Consider the following 20,172-nt stretch of genomic DNA (forward strand, 5'->3'; position numbering starts at 1 on the left):
GCACATACAGATGCCCAATTAAGTAATTTTCTATGAGTTTTGTTTATGTTGAATGTTCTACTGTTTGTATTGTGTTCTTTGTAATGTTCTTTATATATGGAACATATTTATGTATGTAATACTATATGTTATTTTCAATATATCAGGCACATTTTGAGCTTATAACATTAGTCTCATCTTTTTGTCTGTGTGGTAATTAATGTTGACAGTATGCCATTGACTGTTTTCGCTAGGTGTCAGGATAAATCCAAAACGTTCTGAAGCAATTGTACTTTTCTGGACAAAACCATCCATTAGTATATACAGTCACCAGCATGACAGGAGTGTTGTGATTGATCTGAGCGGCCTGGTTTGGCAGTCAGACAGCGAGTGGGAGCCTGTGCCTGTTCTCTCCACTCTGCTGTGCAATACAGCTGGATGGAGAAATGCTAAAAAAGCATGAGGCTTGGGCCGCACAACATAGCCAACAAAACTGTCATGCACACTTATGGTGAATATTATATCACTCTTCCACACTCTCCCGGTGACACAACCCAACCCCAACCTCCCATAACCTGGCTCGGGCTCCCTACAGAAAAATAAAATGATAATTATTGTATTGTCATTAACGTTGCGTTATTATAATTTTATTTTTCCTTTTACACTAAGTGGGGCGATGCTGTGGAGGAGTCGCCGTTGCAAGCAGTTCTTCAAGCAACCACCATGCATGTGAGAAGGCCAAACACCTGCATTAACTAAATAGCCCTGCTGTCACAGATGTGAGCGCCGCAAGACCAGAGAAACAAAAGATAATGATCACGAGCAAGTAGAATAGGCTTAACAAAAGACTGTTCTACTGTCATAGGTGCAAGGTTCAGCATAACGCAAAAAACTGATGTCACAGGAGACAGCCGGTGCAAGTTCAATGTGATGGGGATCAGAACACTACCATCATGTCTGAGCCAGTACCATCGACACAATGAGAAATAGACCTGCTGGCTATATCTAAATCTGCAACATTAGCACAAAAGAGAGAGCTCTGCCCTTACAGATTTTATCCTGAAATAGTATAGAGTCTGTATCAGTCCGTGGGACAAACAGAGAGATAGATTTCATATCAAATATGCGAGCTTACAATGGCAATGTGAAATGAGAGATATTAGCCTGTGTGAACCTACAAGATAAACATGAAAGAAGAAATATCTCTACCTATCACAGCGGCATCAGTAGAATCACACATAACTTTACTGTTCCTTATTGCAATGCAACAGAAGACAGTTTCACAAAACATTGCAATGCGACAATAGACAGTTCCACAGAAACATTTAAACATCAGTGCAATATGAAAATGCTCTGCTGTCAAACAAGTAAAAACCTTGGCTAGGGTATGCTTCCTCCTGTCCCATTTATCATCCTACACCACCCTGCCCCGCTGGTATACAAAAAATGCATACATTCTTACCTAGATAAGATTTAGCTGGTGTCATTTTGTTGTAGTCTTCCGCTAAAATAAATTCCTGTACAGGAAGAAAAAATATCTTCAATTAATATTTCAATTGATGTTCTATTAGGTCATCTAAGTTGTGCTACTTGGTTTTTCAAATTAAATGTAATGCACACCACCATTCGGACATCATTTATATCTTTGATATGCACTCTTAAATAGCACTTTGTTAGGATTACAACATCTGTGTCTTGAGGGAAGATTAGTAAACCTAGAAAAAGCAAAGGGATATATAGCACAGCCGATCGGCTGCACATGAACACGCTAAGGATCATACTTCGATTTAGGAATTCAGTTTAAAATAGTACATTGTCAGCTACTTAACAGGACAGCATATGCTGTGGCAACAAATACATAACCACCATAATTTGAAGTCATCAGTATCAAGAAAAACAGGAATATAGCACATAACAGATTGCCCGGCAACGATGATCAATGCAACAAACATCTTTTGATCTATTATTCGAGTGAACATACATCTATAAGCATAACAGTAGGTCATTCTCAGCGAAAAGCTATCATAAATTGCTGGATGAAAATACAGCAAGACTCTTGTGTATTTCATCAACATGCCTACACCTCTTAACCACAAGAATTGGCAACAATAAACCCTAAAATGACACACTAGTAGTGGCGGTCTCAAGAAACAAATACAATATTCCAACACCACCATAATCAAAGGTCTGGCTGTATATGATGCGGTACCAACCCAATTTGGCCCACAAAAGATCATTTTTAATCCCCAACTGTCTCTGGCCTCTCAAATTTCAACTCCTATGCAGTCAATTGTTTTGTTCTTGATATCATAAAAGGGCTCATCCTGGGCTTGACCTTTCTACACAGCTGAGACAATATGTGAGTTTCCCCAGTAGATACAGAATACGCTGTTCAGCAGATGTTGATCCTATGCTCCCTAAATCTATTGCCTGTTAAGTAAGCACTGACTATTTAATAACAGTCTACAGGAGATATGGCTTACCATCAATGTGGATCTACCTTTCTGGTTCGAAACTACTCTCCTGTTCATGGCCAAAAATATTCAACAGCAAAACCTAATCCTGTACTGCTCTACCAGAAAGTCTCAAGCCACCAGCCTACCCTTTATTGTGTTTAGGTATCCGTTACTGGTACAGACTGGCATTCCACATCACAGCTACTGAATACCCCCTCCAGTTAAATAAACAGTGAAAAAGTGTTTTTTCTGTGGTACGCAGTCAAGTTAAAGCAATAGGATACCATACACCTGGCAATTTTGCGATCCACAAGTTGTAGGTAACATAACATGAGCTCCAACAAATCAACATTGCAAACTTTATAAATTGGCATGCAAAAATTGGCCCAAGCACATGACATGTTCTTACTCTATGAGACACAATACTACCTATGCACCACAAGATCAGACAGTAAAGAGTTAGTCTGTAAAATAAAACTTCACTTGTATACTGACCAAAGTTTTTTTTAAATTGAGACAAAAAAACATTTGAACTCTGCCTTTATTCTACAGACCACGTGTTCAAAAACTTGTTTTAAATTTAGCCGTTCAAGTACTTCTGTACAACGAACCCACCTAGGACTGTCCTCCAATACTGAAGGAAAAAAACCTGCTTCTCATAAACCTACTTAATCACATAATGCTACTGACCTTACCCCGGCTAGATAGCATTACTGCCCACTGTACTGGTTATGGACTACCTATAAATGATTAAAACTTGGAAAAATTCATGATGATTAAAGTAGATAGGTCCAATCACTACGTTGTAGCTTTTTTATTTACTTTTGCAGAAGAACTGGAGTCGGTTGGTTTCTTTTTTACATTTTTTTTCAAGTAAGTTGTCTTTTCCATACATTAATGCTCTCTTGGAGAAACAGTACACGATACTCACCATATTGGCCTTCACATTCTTATTCCATATTTATCTTTCCTGAAGACACAGATTCTTGGTATGCGTGAAACCTTCAGGTTCAAGTAACCAAACACATTTCACTAGCACTACCACAAAAGAGTTGCGTAAAGAGCAGAGTCCATTATCAAGCCACGTACCAGCTACTCGCCCACAGTATTTACAACGGCAGTATCATCTCCGTCAGTGCTTCAGCCACAAATACCAGAGCTAAATTGAAGCAAGGGTCATCTGATAGAAAGGAGACTTATGACTAGGTGTTCAAAGAGAACATGTATTATTTTGTACAGACTCAAAGTGTGCCACAGTCTGAGACAGGAAGGCAGCAAAAATAGAACAAAGGCACTGCCAAAAAATGGTTTGGATGAACATGGCAACTGAACTTATTTATTTCATGTTTTTGTATAGAGCACCCATGCTGAGACCTATAAGCACGCTGTACTCTTAACAAGAGGATTACGGGAAAATATTTAAGAACAGTATAGTAATGCTGATAGTGGAATATTTCATAAACTGTGAAATATGCCACAGGTGGACAATAAGAGATTAATAGAGTGCTGCCACCAAACAAAACATGAATTATAAAATGTAACAACGCAGATAGTGGGTAAGTGAAGCTATTGTGCTTCGAATGAGTCAGCAGATATGAAGTTGAAATAGATGCATTTATAGCGTTTTCTTGAACAAGAGGAAGTTGAATTGAGTGATTAATTTTGTGGGAAGAGAACTCTAGAAAATCGTTGCAACACCAGCTGAAATGTTATAGAGACATTTTGAACTTAGAAGTTTCTAAATATGGGTTTTAGTTTCTGCTGAGACCTCATTGTCTACTAGAAGAAGAGCATTGTATGTAGGGCGGTATAATTTAATGGCATCTCAAATGGCAGCCAGAGAAGATTTTTTAATAACTGTAGAGATGCGGTGCAAGTTTCTCTTAGTGATGGCGAGAGAAACTGTGACATTGTGAGGAGTCTATTGGGGAAAAGAATGCTTGAGGGATCAAAACTAGAATGACGTTGCTAGAGTCCGGTTGACAAATAATTAATGCACTCAAGAGTGGATTTCTGTTGGTCAGGGGAAAGGAGGTACTTTATAATTTCAAGTGAATAAAGAAAAACAATATGAAAATGGGTAATCAAGATGATATTAGGGGATAAAGATAAAGGGCTGTTGATAATGAAACCCAAGCGTTTTACTTTTGGGGGGAGCTGCGGGAGATACAACATCAAACGTATGCTTGTTCAAAAGGGTGTGATCGTTTTAGAATTTGAGTGTGAAAAGGATGAAGTCTGCTTAGATGTAAGGGTTAGGATTTCTTTGATGTTTGATATTTTAAGTAAAGGTGTACGTCATCTGATGGTGACAAGAGAATCCATCAGTAAAGAGCTATGGCAATCGAGATACAGTAAAAACATCATTATAGCCAAATGTGAGCAGTGAGGTAACACCATCACTCATGTTCAGGTTGAAGTTTGTTTTTCCAAACAGGAATAGCTAGTTAAGGTACACTCAGAAAGATGAGAATCAATTCCACATGCAGGATCCCATATTCTAAAGCATTCAAATATTACACACGGTCTTACAAAAAACAGACATCCCCTTATGCTCTACGATAAAGAGGATTTTATACTAGCACACATGGTCATCATGTACAAACGGTTCAAAAGACTTATCTCAGCATATCATCTGAGAATAATGGCAGTGGGGATAAGGATGCCACAGTTTACAATGGAGCCCTATGTGTCAATTATTAAGTGAGTTAAGTGTCAGTATAACAACAAAAAGCAAGGACGTGAACCAGTGCTGCACTACATATGTACCAAAGTCCCAGTGGTGTTAAAAACGATCCCCACATTTTATCGAAAACTGCAACCTGGTCATTAAGTCTACAATTAAACCACTCATGTCTTGCCATAATCAGCATTTCATTAAGCAAGTCCTCACTAGAAGAGGCTACTGTAAACTTCTGGGGCTAGAGCAGCTGCAGGTCACCTACAAACCTGGTGAAGCAAACCGTTACTATCTTCCATGACACCAGTTCAATGTTGGTGTTTGCTTAAAAAGTCTTCCGGCTAAAACTGATAAAACAAGTTTAAATCCCAAACGATGAGATATGTTCTTGTATTTACATTATAAAGAATGTGTCCTAACCATGTGAGTGATTGCGGGGCTCCTAAGACACTGGAAAACAAAAGGATAATCTCGCTCATGGAATCAAACGAAATTATTAAAAGGAGGTAGAATGCCATCCAAGAGTTGGCACATTCTGGTCCTGTCAGAAATATTATGTACGTCTGGGATATTTTCATTTTCTACTGTGATTATGGCAATCAAATATGTTCAAGAGAATGTGTGTAGGATATGGCTGCTCCAATATAGCAGAAGGCTGTCATCTAAGGGAGGTGGCCCTTTGTCATGCCAAAGTCTTTGTTGATATTGAATGAAAAATATAAACTTCTGGTACAGGAAAAAGGCTAGCACTATTTATCAAGTTGCTCCTATTTGTGGAAAGTTTGTAGCCTTGGGCTGAATCAGAAAAGGGGTTCAAGAACCTCACTAAATAGGTGGTAGGCTATATGTTCTTATTCCACAGTAACTAATGCCACTCCATGGATAAGAGAAATTGTAAGATAAATAAGCCAAATTCTGCTCTGCAGGGAATATAGCAATATAGTAGGTGCAGAAGCACTCTTCCCTCTAAAAAAAATGGGTGGAATACTTTGAGGGTCAACAAGCGAGTTCTAAGCTCCAAGATGTTCATAATGAACAACCTATCCCCTTATATACTAGAGGCTGTGGGGACTGAATGGAGCCCCTTGGATATGTGTCCACCAAACTAGGAAGGGTCATTAGTGACAAACTAACTCTAGCAAAACAAGGATAAACACATTGTTACATTCTTCTCTATGATCCAAGAACCAAGCTCACTGCTTTGGAAAAAGGAACAGTCGCATGGAGGGGAGGAGGGGGGTGGGGCTGACTCATTTCCCTTATGCTCGTTTTTGCAAGCTAGAGGTTTGTTACATCTAGAGTCTAGCTAAGGATTCCACCTGTTCATGTGAGTCTAAAGGCTCCTTTGTGGTCACTATGCTGTAGTAGAAGGGCTACATCTGGAATGCCAAACCGAGTTTAATAGGATGTGGAGGGAAGCCACATTTCAGTGGCATGTTCCAATTATGCCTCAATAAACACAAGGTCCTGGGGTATAATTAAATGTAACTTGGCCTTGTTTAACATCTTCCTCCACATGCGCATTTCAGACAATTCCTGCAAGGGCTCTGTGATCAGATATGAAAGTAAGCCTCTGAAAATATAGAGCCGGGCAAGTTACAATCTGTAGGCTTGATACTGGAATGAGAAAATCCAAGTCCAGTATCATACACAGAACTATTGTCTTTAAGTCTAATGCAAGATTGTATCCAACACAGTGCAAGGAGACAGCGTACGGAGCAAAAGGTCTGGGTCGAGGATTATTTCCACATGCTTTAAAGAGGAACTGAGGACTGAGCACACACTGAGCAAACATTGAAAGGAGGGAAGCACATACCCAGCAGAGAGATACTGACCCTCCCTGGTACAAGGTGTACACTATATGGGGACCCTGGAAAAACAGGTATCTGTAAGAACAGGAAGAGACCATCGGTGTGGCTTAACATATAGGCTTACAAAAATAGGAAAGGTGCAGAGGATTCTTGATAGCATCTGATGCGCATAAAATTAAAACGTTTGCAGTGCTAGAACCAATAGGCAGAACAACAAAAACCGTACTCTAAGGTCTTGGCCAGGGTGATATCATCAAAAGGGACAGTATAGTACGGCTGTTGTTCATCAGGATGTAGTGGTGCCCCTCCACTGGCAGCTTCTAGAGTTGCGGTGTCCTTACGTAATTCATATGTCTGCCAATTTGCAGTAATAACAACAAGACATTACATGTGAGAGGAGAATTACTCAATCTGTCCAGTATGCTGATGTGCAGTTGAGCATGGTTCTGACAACACTGGCATAAATTGTCAATACACAGACAAACTTGCTGTCCTCTACTGAAGACACAACCACTCAGTTCAGTTCAGTTCTTTTATTTATTTCGAAAGTAAAAAAACCATCATAAAAATACATAGTAATACATGATCACATAAAACATACTGAACGACATAATGATTTTTTTGCAAGAACAGAGCCGTAAAAAGGGATTTTTGTGAATAATAAAATCAGAGTACAAATATGACACAAGGCTCCAAATGACTTTCTAGTTTCCTTCCTATCCCACCAACTTTATCAACCTCTTGTGTTTCTTAGTTTAAAAGCAATTTTCAGAAAACTCATGGTAGCAAACAGAGTACGCATTTCAGTAGCTCTTTGCAAAAACAATAAAGCAGATTTAGCATGGATAATGTTTGAGTCCTTTAAAACATCCACTAAAAATCTCTGGCGCGGTGTTTTATAAAAAGAACACAGTAGTACAAAATGAAGGGTGTCCTGCGGAGACCTATTGTCGCAGCCGCAGGCACCCTTCTGCTCAATTGTTTGAGTGAACCCAGACGGAACGGCTAAAATATGGTGCAACAAATTGAGCCTAAAACGAGTCATTAAAAACCTCTCGTGTTGACTGTACATTAAAAAGAGATAAGGTTCCATGCCCACTTCATTGCAAACGAGCGAATGAGCAACTACCGAGGATTTAGTAAAGTCAAGCTCCCTCCTCCTACTATCATATTGTTCCAGTAGTTGCTTTTGTACCAAATGTCTGGAATGTATGTCCACGCTAGAGGGGTCCAGAAATAACCTTTGCTCGTCAATATCCCCCAATGTGTCTTTGACGTATTTCAACCAGGGGATTTGGAGCCATCTCTCTTTCATCAGGCAATCCTGGATGATCTGTCTGGTCAATTGCGCATTGGGGTTTGACCAAATTTTTAGCCAGGCCAGTATAGGTCTCAGTCTGATCAGATCGGCTATGTATGGGGTACCCAACTCTTCATGTGTTATTGCTGCTGGGATGTTCAACGGAAGCTTTAGCAGTTTTTTTTAGGAACTTATCTTCCTCTCTTTGTATTGGTTGTGCATCACTGAAACCCCACACTTCAGCTCCCTAGATAGTCTTTGAGATGCTGATCGACCTATACAATGTCATCACCTGCTCTGGGGTCCAGCGTCCAATACGACGGGCGAAATTTAGTATAGCTCCGTTAGCTGAGACTAGTCTCCTGGCCCTCTCCTCTATCAGAGGGGCGAACTTGAGTTTTTCATCAAGTAAAAGGCCCAAGTACGGAAATGATTTGACAGTGTCCAAGACATGATCCCCTAGTTTGAACACAAATTTCTTCTGTGATTTCTTCCCCACAACCATGATGAAAGATTTTGCCATGTTAACAGAGAGGTCCAAATTCCTCATGAAGTCAGAGAAACCCTTAATTAAGAGCTGCAGGCCAACTGCCGTTCTTCCTAGGAGGACCGCGTCATCAGCGTACAGGAGTACCGGCAGATGACGCAAGCCCACCCTAGGACAGTCAGTTCCCAGTGCTATCAGGGCACTCTCCAGTCCATTTATGTAGAGGGAAAACAGGAACGGCGCCAGGATACACCCCTGCCTCACCCCTCCAGAGCACGGGAAGGGATCGGTACTCACCCCCCCCTGTACTATAGCGGACCTTGGCTGTGGTGCTCCAGTGCAGCTCCCTCAAAATATTGATAAGATCCGAATCAATTCCCAAGTTAGACATGAGTGACCAGAGTTTTGCTCTATTGACATTATCGAAAGCAGCTGCTAAGTCCATAAACCCCATGTATATGGTCCCATCAGTTGTCTTGGTGTACTTAGCCGTGAGGAGGTATAGGTTGAGGCATTGGTCACTAGTTGACCTACCTGATCTGAACCCATACTGGGTATCCACCAGGATATTGTGGGTGTCAGTCCATTCTATTAAGCGGTTGAGGAGCGCCCTCCCGAGTACTTTGGTGGAAACATCAATCAGTGAAATGGGTCTGTAGCACTGTGGGCTGTCCCTACAGCCTTTCTTATATATCGGGACAATCACCGCAGTGGACCATGATCTCGGTAGGCCTGATTTGATTGCTGCATTCAGTACTCTCGTTACCACTGGGGCCCATAACTCGGTGTTACTGAGGAATAAATCTGGGGGGGTGCCATCCGGGCCTGGGGCTTTATTTCTTGTCAGCCCTAAGATTGCTTTAAGGACTTCCTCCAGGGATAATTCAAGTCGTTCTGCCCTTGGTCCCCTCCATATTCCTTCACCAGAGTCAACCCCCTGTTGGTTATACAAAGATTTAAAATGAGCAATCCATTGTTCTGGTAAAATATTAACACTGATGACTGGGGAGCTTGAGTCATAGAAGCATGGTCTATTTATAATTTTCCAGAACTGTGCATAGTCCTTATTTTCACCAGCCTCCCTTAGGTCAGCCCAAACTTCTTTTTGAAGGGCCCTTTTCCTTGTCTTTACCTGGGTTTTGTAATTCTGTCTGCAACGGATAATTTCAATCTTGTCCCTTGGGGTCTTTTTTAGGCTCTGCTTTAAGTCTCTTAGCGCTCTGGAGCAGTTAGAATCAAACCATCTTGGAGAGGATGACTGTTTTACGGGCTTCTTAGTTTTCAATAATCCTTCTATAATTTTAGTTAAAGATTCGAAAGCCTCTACCACTCCTCTCCCCTCTATTGTGGGATCTAAGCAGGTCTCTATGTGTGCTCTCCCTTCGCCCACTAGTTTGATGTAAAACTCTTGAGGATTGATCAGTGACCACCTTAAACGTCTCCCTTGGTCTGTTGGTTGGATGTCAGTGTCATGGATCACCCCAGGATCTTTTCTGGTTACATCTTTACATTTAATTTCTATTAAAATGGGGTTGTGATCGCTAAAGGGGCTCTACTCTGTTCTAGTGTTTAAGATCTGGTCTCTGGCACAAGCAGAGATCGTTATAAAATCTATTATGGACCCACCACCTTTTCCCTTGAATGTGGGTATTGGGGATTCCCCTACTTTGAGTGCAGCTAGATCCATGACGTGAGTGAGCGCAAAATTGTCTAAAAGTTTCATCAGAGTTTTACCCTCTTTATTGTGTGTAAAATGGGGACCCTTTTCTAGTGGGCATGCTGACCAGTCGGCGGATAGAGGGACTAGCTTGGGGCATAGAGGACAGTTGAAATCCCCCATCAACAGGACAGTTGGTGCTGGGCCCTTCGTCCTTTGATCCAGTTCCTCATTTAGTCTGCTCTCCAGCTCTGCTAATATTGGAAAGTTCCCCTCCACTGGCCCAGAATTATAGAAATTTAAAAACAGGAGACTTTCCCCCTGGAGATGTAGTGTCACTATTTGTATATTGTCTGACATCCAGTCTGGATATGACCAGGTGCCTTTTAGGTCTAAATCTACGTATATTATCAGGCCTCCTTTTGCTCTTCCAGAATTTGTCCCTTGGGCAGGTCTAAAGAAACACTTATAGCCCTCCAATTGACAAGGGTCCGAATCCCGTGCCCATGTTTCTTGGAGCGCTATAACATGAAAGCGCCTTATAAATTCTAACCACTCCTTACTTTTCAATTTGGCTTCCAGCCCTGCAATGTTCCAGGATAGGATGGTCAGACCCACCCTATTCTCTTTACCTCTTACTGTGTGAGTTTCATTTGTTCCTTCCTCCCCCACTATTAATGCATCTTGGGAATTTACTTTATTTTCCCCCTGACTCAAATGTTGGGCTAGCCCCCCAGTTTGTGTGTTCTTCACATTCCCACTTTCACCCCCTATTTCTGGGCCCAGGCATCCACTAGTCGCTAGACTTGCTTCGGTGTTATTTTCTTTTGAGATGAGTCAATCTATATCCTCAAGTGATTGAATCAGGGCAAATCTATTTCTCCAATGTGTGTGATCTCGAGGATGAAGGAACTGTTCGGGGTGGCTAGTTAGTCTTGTTCTGTATGTACGTTGTGGTCTTCCAAGAATCCACCCTCCCTCATCATCCACACGGTTGATGTTCCGACTCCTTGGGTAAAAATACCCAAGTGGGAGTGCACAAATGGTACTGGTTTGATTCCTGTTAGAATTCTTCAGGATGTAATCCACCAGACCGGGATCCCTAAAATTTGCAACTATACAGTCCCCTCTTATATCTTTTTTTCTCACCCCGATCCAGTTAACTCTTCTTACGTGTTCTATCTCTCCTCTTTCCCCATTATTCAAGGGTCTGTGGATATTCAGCCACTTGGAGATTTTGGTGAGTAATTGGTGGTGTGATTCTCTCTCAGTGGGCCTGATTTCAGGTACCCCTGCAAACACTATTACAAATGGGCTTGCCTCGGGGGGAAGATCTATATGTGGGGCGTGACTATTAGTAGTATGAAAGGTGTCGGGGGCTGTGTAACAGTGATCGTAATTACTTTCCCTCTGAGGGCGGTCTTCCTGTCTCCATTGCATTAATGGTTGTAAAGGTTTTTTTTCACTATTTATGTTCTTCACACTTTGATTGTGTCCCCCTCTAGAATTGTCATTAGAGCCCCCTTTTTGATTTTGAGAGGTTTTTGGGGCGTCGTGTATCTGGACAATTGCGTGTTGAGTGTGACTAACACAGTTGTTATTTTGCGCTCTCTTTGTGTTTGCATGGTCATTAGTGGCTGCCTCAGTTGTCTGAGTTGGGTCAGTAGAAGTTTTTGCCAGTGTGTGCTCTAATACCTTAGATTGTTTAGAGAGCTCACACATTATTTTGTCCACCTTGCTTATAATGGGCTTTAATTGTGCCGCGATAAAAGATTCTAGCTGTTTTTTGAGATCTGCTACTAAGGTCTCGATCCACCCTGGTGGACGGGTTTCTACTTGGGAGTTATTATCTACTGTTAAAAACTCTTGTGTGCGTATTGGTGGATCGTCTCTTACTAACGTTTTCCTCTGTCTCTGGGGCCCTTTACTCCTCTTCTGTCGCTTCCTATTTTCCTGGTGGGTCGTTTCATTTAACTCAGAGTTTTCTTGGCCCGGGGTTTGTGCACAGGGGACATCCTCTATATCATTGTTAGATTGAGTTTTATTGCCCTGAGTGTTTGGGCTGTCTACTATTGATAGATCAATTGTGGATGTTTGGGTGATAACATTGAGGTTAGGTGAGGAGGATAAACTCCGTTCCATGCGTTCTATTTCCCCCGTGACTTTCTTTAACATTAAGTCAATTGCTGTGGGGTTGTTCCCCTTCAGGAGGGCACCCTCCTTTGCTTCCGCTCGTGTTTGTTTAAGGGTCACTCTTTTGTTGGATTTGTTCCCAGCTGAACGTGTGTTGGGATGATTAGACATTTTTTTTTTTTTTTCTTTTTCCTTATTATCTCCCGCTGAATCACTCAAATCCTGCCCAGCGTGGGTTTCCAATAATCCTCTTGTGTCTTTTGACACAACCACTCAATTTCAGAGTACCACCACACATCTCAGTAACTTTAGTCAGCTAGGACTATTTTCATTTCTTGACAGATTTCCGCACAATGAGGCAGGCACCCAAGTGTTGGTTACCACAGCATAAATCATGTTTTCTACAACAGTTTCCATCCTTGGTGTTATTGCTTGCTCCTACGTGTCCTTAATGTCAGATTGAGCGATGAACAGAGGTTCTATGAAAAATGGCCCAGCTGCTCCTGTCACAGCTCCTAGCTGTGCCTCTGCAGCTAGTGCTATGGTTTTCTAAAACGTTCTAGTTCATGAACTTTTCTTACTTATGTGTGTAGTGGAGATTAGGGTTGTTGTACAGATGGTCCACACATCAAAAGTACATAAAATGTTCTTTATTCAGGTCAGTTGTCACTCCCCAGCCAGCTGGTCCCAGCTTCAATCCAGCTCTCCAGTAACAGCCTTCTCCTTTGAATGAACAAATTCTCAGCTAGAGTTTTAGAGCCAGAACATTCCAATATAAAGATGACATTGGCAAGGTGCTTGCATAGACCAATGACTTATTATAATAACAAGTAGGAATACCACACATCTCCCTCCCAATAATAACAACCATAAAAACTTAAGAACAAAAAAAGGAAGAAAAGGTGAGAAAAACAGTGCTGAAACAGAGCACGAGAATACCTAAAATGAGAAATCCTACTACAGAACATAATCTTCTAAATACTTAGGTTTAACAATAGGTCGCCATTTCACACTCCTATTTTCACTCTCAGCAACCACTTCATGACCCTTTTGACAAGAGATGGCATCCCTTTCTTTACAAACATCTGAAGAAGCATCATACAGTTTGGCAACTCTGTTTAAGTTCCACACTCTGTGATACTCCGTCTTAATGGCATTCTTAAAGACTTTAATGACCCTCATGGGCCGCAAGAATTTAGAGCCTTGAGTCTTAGAGCCTTTACGAAGATTGCGGATTATGACCACATCCCCAACCTTCACAAAGGTTTCTTTCACAGCTTTCCTTAAGTCGAACCATTTTTTGTTCATACACATTTATTTTTACCTCATTTTCAATTCTTTCCTTGTCTTCCTTCTCGGACCCCAAACCTTGTGATTTTTTAACTAACCAATTAGGACACAACATGGTACAAGCTTTTCTTTTACGAAAAAGTTCAAATGGGGTTCTCCCAGTTGTGGCATGTGGAGATAGTCTATAACACTCACTTTGTTCTGAACTTCAACGTCCCAACACTTTTGATTGGATAAAGCTTTGAATAGTTTTTTTGAGTATTCGGTTAAATCTTTCAAATAAACTGTTCGTTTCTGGATGATAAAGGGCAGATCTTTTGTGTTTAATGCCCCTATCGTCCAAAAAACGTGCACATTTCTTTTGAAGTCAATTGAACTCTATTGTCTGTCAGTAAAGTTGCCGGAAAACCTTCTTTTTCAAAAATTAGGTCAAGAAATGTGAAGATATCTCTGGTTTCTACTGAGTTGGTAACTTTGACTTCAGGCTACCTGGAATATACTTTTTATAATCAACAAAATTGGACACTTGTTACACTGCTCGACTTTTGGTTCAGTGCAAGTAAGGAAACCCTCAGAGAAGTCAATGTCTGCTTGGAAATTGCGGTGTATTTGTTTCATCCGCCCCACATTGACATTCACGCAGTTATCATAGGGTTATTCCTGTTAGTGTGTACTGCTAGCCTCATCCAGAGGCACCTCCAGTCTCGAGTGCAGTGTCCAGAGACAGAAGGACTTTCCCAAAAAAAGTGGTTTAAGAAAGGAAAATGAGTGCCCGGAAAAGTTTTATTATTGGGCAAACTTTCATTGTTTAAAAATTGCGAATACTCAGTGGTAGGCCGAGTTACTGGGCCGTATAGTATTACTGGGTTAGAGTTGTCGACATGTTTCAGCTCTATTGGGCCAAGCGGTCTGTAGAGCTTTCGTCAGGACTTACATAAAAATAGGACAAACAATATTTACATACACATATAATGCTACTCACACGAGTTGTGCGGTAATCCCAAACTCATTGCATTTATATGAGTGTTGTGTTCTTCGCGATCTATGGAAGAATGTACATGTAAAGCTATTTTTAGCTAAAAGCAGTGCTTCTTAGAAATGGGTAAGTGCAGTAATTTAACTAGTAGTCTCATTAACACTAGTGTTACTCATGAAGAGTTTTTCACGAGGACGAGCGTAGAAGTTCAGGTAATAATTTTATTAACACTGGGATTTGCTCATAAGGGGAGGAAAAAGTGGGGGGCTATGAATACAAATTCTTTATAGAGTGCAAGCGCTTGTTAATTCAAAGTTATGTCGCTGCTGGCCAAAGGGTCTCTCTCAGCCTAGCGGCGAGTGTCATGTTATCTGCTGATCATTCGACCCAGGGAGGAGTGCCCTTTTATTCTCTATCCTGGATTGCACACAATAAGTAAGCTAGCTGTGGGATCTAATTGCTGTCACTGAGACTCTCGTCAAGCAAGGTGGAGCTAGCGAATGGTCTAATCCTGACGATTTACTGTCAAGAGCTGTTACACGCCCTTGCGTGTTAGACGGCAAGAAATTAAATTAAAGCCCGCTATTACGACGCAATGAAGTTCTTACCTGTCGTGATTGAGAACTCGACTTCCTGCGGGGGTGCCTTCATGTGCTGCAGAGCTAGAGCAGAACAAGGACCTCGATCAGGAAGGGAGAAATTATACGGCTTACCCAAGAAGAAGAGTCGGGGAAATCTTCCGCCATTACCCGCATGGAGACTGCACTCCAGCCTTGTGCTGACTCTGCCCCCGGAGTGCGGAAGTCGGAATTGTAGTCTCTTTTTAAAGGCGGTTGGGCGCCTCAGAATTAAAGGCACGCTGGCAGCGTCAGTTATTCTCGTGGCGTATTACAAACTCCAGCCTTATGCTGACTCTGCCCTCGGAGTGCGGAAGTCGGGATTGTAGTCTCTTTTTAAAGGCGGTTGGGCGCCTCAGAATTACAGGCACGCTGGCAGAGTCAGTTATTCTCGTGGCGTATTACAAACCTAAAGATTCATAGGCGGTCACCGATTATGATTATAATTACCACATTTGGTGATTAGAGCACTAATGCAGGATGATAGGTAGTTGGTTGCATTTATTGAGTAGTGCTAGTTGTGGGGGCACTTGGGAAATGCTAGGGGTCAAGTAATCATATCTCGCCGGGTCGGGGTGTTGGTAATTTACTTGGCAAAGTGGTGCCAAGCTATGTTATCATTTAAACCAGTTTCAAAGGTGCGCAAGCGGTCCACCCATCTTTGCTCCTTTTCGTACAATATCTTTTCGGCATTGCCAGATTTGTTGGTCAGCATTTCAATGACTGTCCATTGCATTTCCTCATGGGTATGATTCTTTTCCAAATAGTGGGAGCACAGCTTGGTGGTGTTCTTTTTCAGCCTGATATTACTCTTGTGCTCTCCTATCCTGAGCTTGACTTTGCGGCAGGTCATCCCGATGTATTTTTTCTGGCACGGGCACTGGATCATGTAAATAACATGAGATGAATTGTAGTTTGTGAACTGCTTCTGGGTCCATATAAAATCATTCTTCAATTGCAGAGTTTTTGTGGCTGTTGTTGTTTTGCAAGCCACACAAGTTCCGCACGGGAAGTGTCCTGACAGGGGAGTCATATTGACACTGTTGGTTATAGGTGCGGGAGCTATAGACCTAGGACGGGTGTGTACAAGGGTGTCCTTGAGATTTTTGGTCCTTCTATTTGCGAACCTTGGTCTGGGCCAATCGAACTGTCCGGTGTTCACTATATGCCAGTTCTTTTTAATTAGCTTCTGGATAGCGTATGTTGCTGGATTGTAAGTAATCACACACGTGGTTAGATCTTTTACTGGTTCTTTTGGATATGTTTGTAAGAGACACTCACGAGGTTGGTTGTCAGCTCTCTTTTTACATTTCTTGATGACTCTTTCAGTATAGTCCCTCATTTTCAGTTTTTTGCTCAGGTCCATTGCTTGTACTTGGTAATCACAATTTTTGCTACAATTTCTTTTGAGACGGAGGAATTGACTAAAAGGCAAATTGTCTCTTAGGGGCTTGGGATGATGGCTCTTGTGGGACAGCAGGCTGTTTTTCGCCGTCGGTTTCGTGAATGTTTTGGTCTGCAGGATACGGTTTTCGTTGAATATGGTTAAATCCAGAAAATCAAGATGGTTATTGCTGGAAGTATATGTAAATTTTAACCATGGATCCAGGGTATTGAGCCATGACATAAATTCTGCCAGGTCTTGGTCGGTGTTCCAAATTAGGAAAATGTCATCAATGTATCTCTTCCAGTATATGATACTGGAAGAGAACATGTTGGTTTCATTGAAAACCAACTCTGTTTCGAATTGGCTGACATAGAGTCCTGCCACCGAAGGCGCGAAGGCGCTGCCCATGGAGGTACCATGGGTTTGAAGGTACAGGTGGTCGTTGTACCTGAAGAAATTCTCTTTAAGAGCCAGTTTGCAGCATTCCAATATGAAATGTCTTGGTGTATTATACTGCCATGTTTCTGAGTAAAGGACATCCTCTAGCATCTGTAGTGTTGTATCTTGAGGGAGGCTGGTGAAGAGAGATTCCACATCTAGACCTACTAGAAGCATTGTAGTAGGGTCGAAAGGCATGTTCTCAATTTGTACCAGGAGGTCCCTTGTATCTTTCAGGTATGAACACGTTTTCTGAACAAGAGGTTTCAAGAATTCGTCTGCGAAATCTGGAATATACATCAAGAAGGACAATCACATATTTGTCAACACTAGTGTGCTAAATTGGACTCAGAATGTCAATTCCAAGCTTCTTTGGGAAGTCGCCTCAATGTCATAGCTTGGACTCGTGGTTTCAGGGCTTTGTCACACTTACAACACTCTACACATTCACACATGATTCTCTCCATACACAAATCCTTCCCGAGCCACCAGAATGCTTGTCTCAGATTCTCTTTGGGTTTAGAAATACCTGGGTGACCCTCATGGGCAAAGTCAACAAATTGTGTCCTTAGGTTAGTTGGAGGAATCAATCTGGTACCCCTCATCAAAATCCCATTTAGACATGCCAATTCATCTTTCACTCAAGAAATCCCACTGAGGGTTTCATCCACCTTGGAGCATTGATTCCAACCTTTTTTCATGCCATTTAAAACGGTTTAAAGCGTAACATCCTTAGTAAGTTTATCAACCCATTCATCTTCCTTGATTGTGCTTTCATTGGCAATACAAACAGAGTAATCATCAAGATCGCACAACTCTTCTTCTTGTTCTTCGTCTCTAAGAATATCTCTATCAATTAAACGTGAACAACAGTCAGCTAAATTATTCTTTGCACCAGGAACATATACTACACGGAATTAAAACTCTTGAAGAGCCACAATCCATTTCCTTATTCTGAATGATATTTTGTCTAGACCTTTCGTCTCAAAGATCTCTTTCAATGGTTTATGATCAGTTTTAGTAGTGAATTCCCAACCCCAAAAGAACTTGCGTAGTTTCCTTTTTCACCCAGAATATGCCTAACGCTTCCTTTTCTACTACCGAATAATTAAATTAAGCCCCTCTCAAACTTCTGGATAAGAGTAAAATGATCTTCTTGTAACATAACAGCTCCTAAACCCAACGAGCTGGCATCTGTCATGACAACGATCTCATGTCCTGGTTCAAAACTGTTCAAACAGGTGGCTTTGGACAAAGTTGTTTAACTACAACAAACTCTCTCTGACATTCAGAATTCCACTCAAAACTCGTCCCTTTTTTCAAGAGTAGCCTCATGTTATGTGTTTTGTGTGCAAAGTTGTGTACGAATTTGGCATAGTACTCAGTCATGCCTAGAAACTGGACTACTTCCTCTTTGCTACTGGGACTAGCCATGCTTGTAATGGTATCTACCAATTCTTTCCTGGGTTCAATGCCAGAGCTACAGATTTTATGTCCTAAATAATCAATATCAGTGAGACTGAATCTACATTTTTTTGCCTTAAGGGTGAGACCATTATGTTCCAATCTGTTTAAAACTTCTCTCACTCTTTTGTCATGTTCCTCTACATCACGTCCAAAAACCAATATATCATCTTGGTAGATTTTGATCCCCTTGACATCCTTAAAAATGTGTTCCATCATTCTTTGAAAAACTGCTGCTACGGATATGAGACCAAAGGGTATCCTGAGAAATTTGAACGTTCCAAACGGAGTTAGAAACGCCGTTAGGTCTTGGGAATCAGGATGCAATTTTATTTGGTGATACGCTGATGCTAAATCTATGGAAGAGAAAAACCTTGCTCCTTCCAATAGAGACAATATTTCAGAAATGTTTGGAAGAGGATAATGATCCACCACCACATATCTGTTGAGCTCCCTCAAATCTATGCAGAGCCTAGACTCTCCATTGCTTTTAACTGCCATAACTACTGGATCCAACCACTCCTTGGCTTCAACTTTGGTGATGATGCCACCACTCAAAAGCTTATCAAGTTCTATTTTCATCTTCTCTTTCACCTTGATGGGTACCCCTCTCATTTTACCGAATCTCTTTTCAATATTATTTTGTCCGAATATCCTTTTAAACAGCCTACATTTTGATTGAATACTTAAGGGAATTCATCTTGAAAAGGAGAAATAGTCAATTTTACTTGGCTTAGTGACCCATCAGTTTTACCTTGTTGGTTATCATGTGCACTACTGAACACATCTTGCTATAATCTTACAGAAGGTGTCTCATTGGGATCCAATATGACTCTGAGATCCTTCTGATGCGACCAACTGACTGAAGAATCACCCCTCTCAGAGACATACACTTTACAGGAGGTGACTCGACCTTTAAAACTGATTTTTCTGTTGAAATACCCTGAAAGTTTAATGGGTTCACCCCCATAGCCTTTGGCTTTTATGTTGAGTTTGTGTAGTACCACTTTAACTTTCATGTGTTTATCATAAACTTCTTTGGGAATAAGGGTGATTTTCGCCCTGGAGTCAAACAACATGTGTACAAGGGTACTGTCAACACAAACTACTTCAAACGGACCACTTTCTTTACCTTCAGAGATCCTTAAAATTATTTCTTCCACTTCATACTCTTGATCACACAAAACCTCATGGACTTTCTTTATTAGATTGCTAAGACAACATTTGGACACATGACCCTTCTTTTTATATTTCTTACAAGTGGCTTTCCATCCAATGCATTCCTTAAAATTCGCCATATGCCCATATTCTCCACATCTATAACATGTTCACTGACATTTTCTGGAATTCATAAAATCTTAGTTGTAACTGCTTTTGTGGAGTATAGATTTACTACTTCCACCACCGTTATGTTGAGAATTTGATTCACTATCAAGTTTGTCTTTAAACTTAATTACTACTTCCCCATTTGTATCTTTATGACTCGCTTCATCCCTC

The 20,172-nt window shown here is 41.2% G+C and overlaps 1 protein-coding gene across 1 annotated transcript in view; it reads right to left on the reverse strand.

The window, feature by feature from the left end:
• WDFY2 (WD repeat and FYVE domain containing 2) overlaps positions 1 to 20,172 on the reverse strand; it is a 421,169-nt gene that overhangs the window by 228,788 nt on the left and 172,209 nt on the right. The window contains exon 4 of the mRNA XM_078657271.1: positions 1,442 to 1,496. Within this exon, the coding sequence (XP_078513397.1) occupies positions 1,442 to 1,496 (55 nt within the window). The remainder of the gene's footprint in view (positions 1 to 1,441; positions 1,497 to 20,172) is intronic.

This window comes from Lissotriton helveticus, chromosome 8 (genome assembly GCF_964261635.1).
Source record: "Lissotriton helveticus chromosome 8, aLisHel1.1, whole genome shotgun sequence".
In the NCBI taxonomy this organism is placed as follows: Eukaryota; Metazoa; Chordata; class Amphibia; order Caudata; family Salamandridae; genus Lissotriton; species Lissotriton helveticus.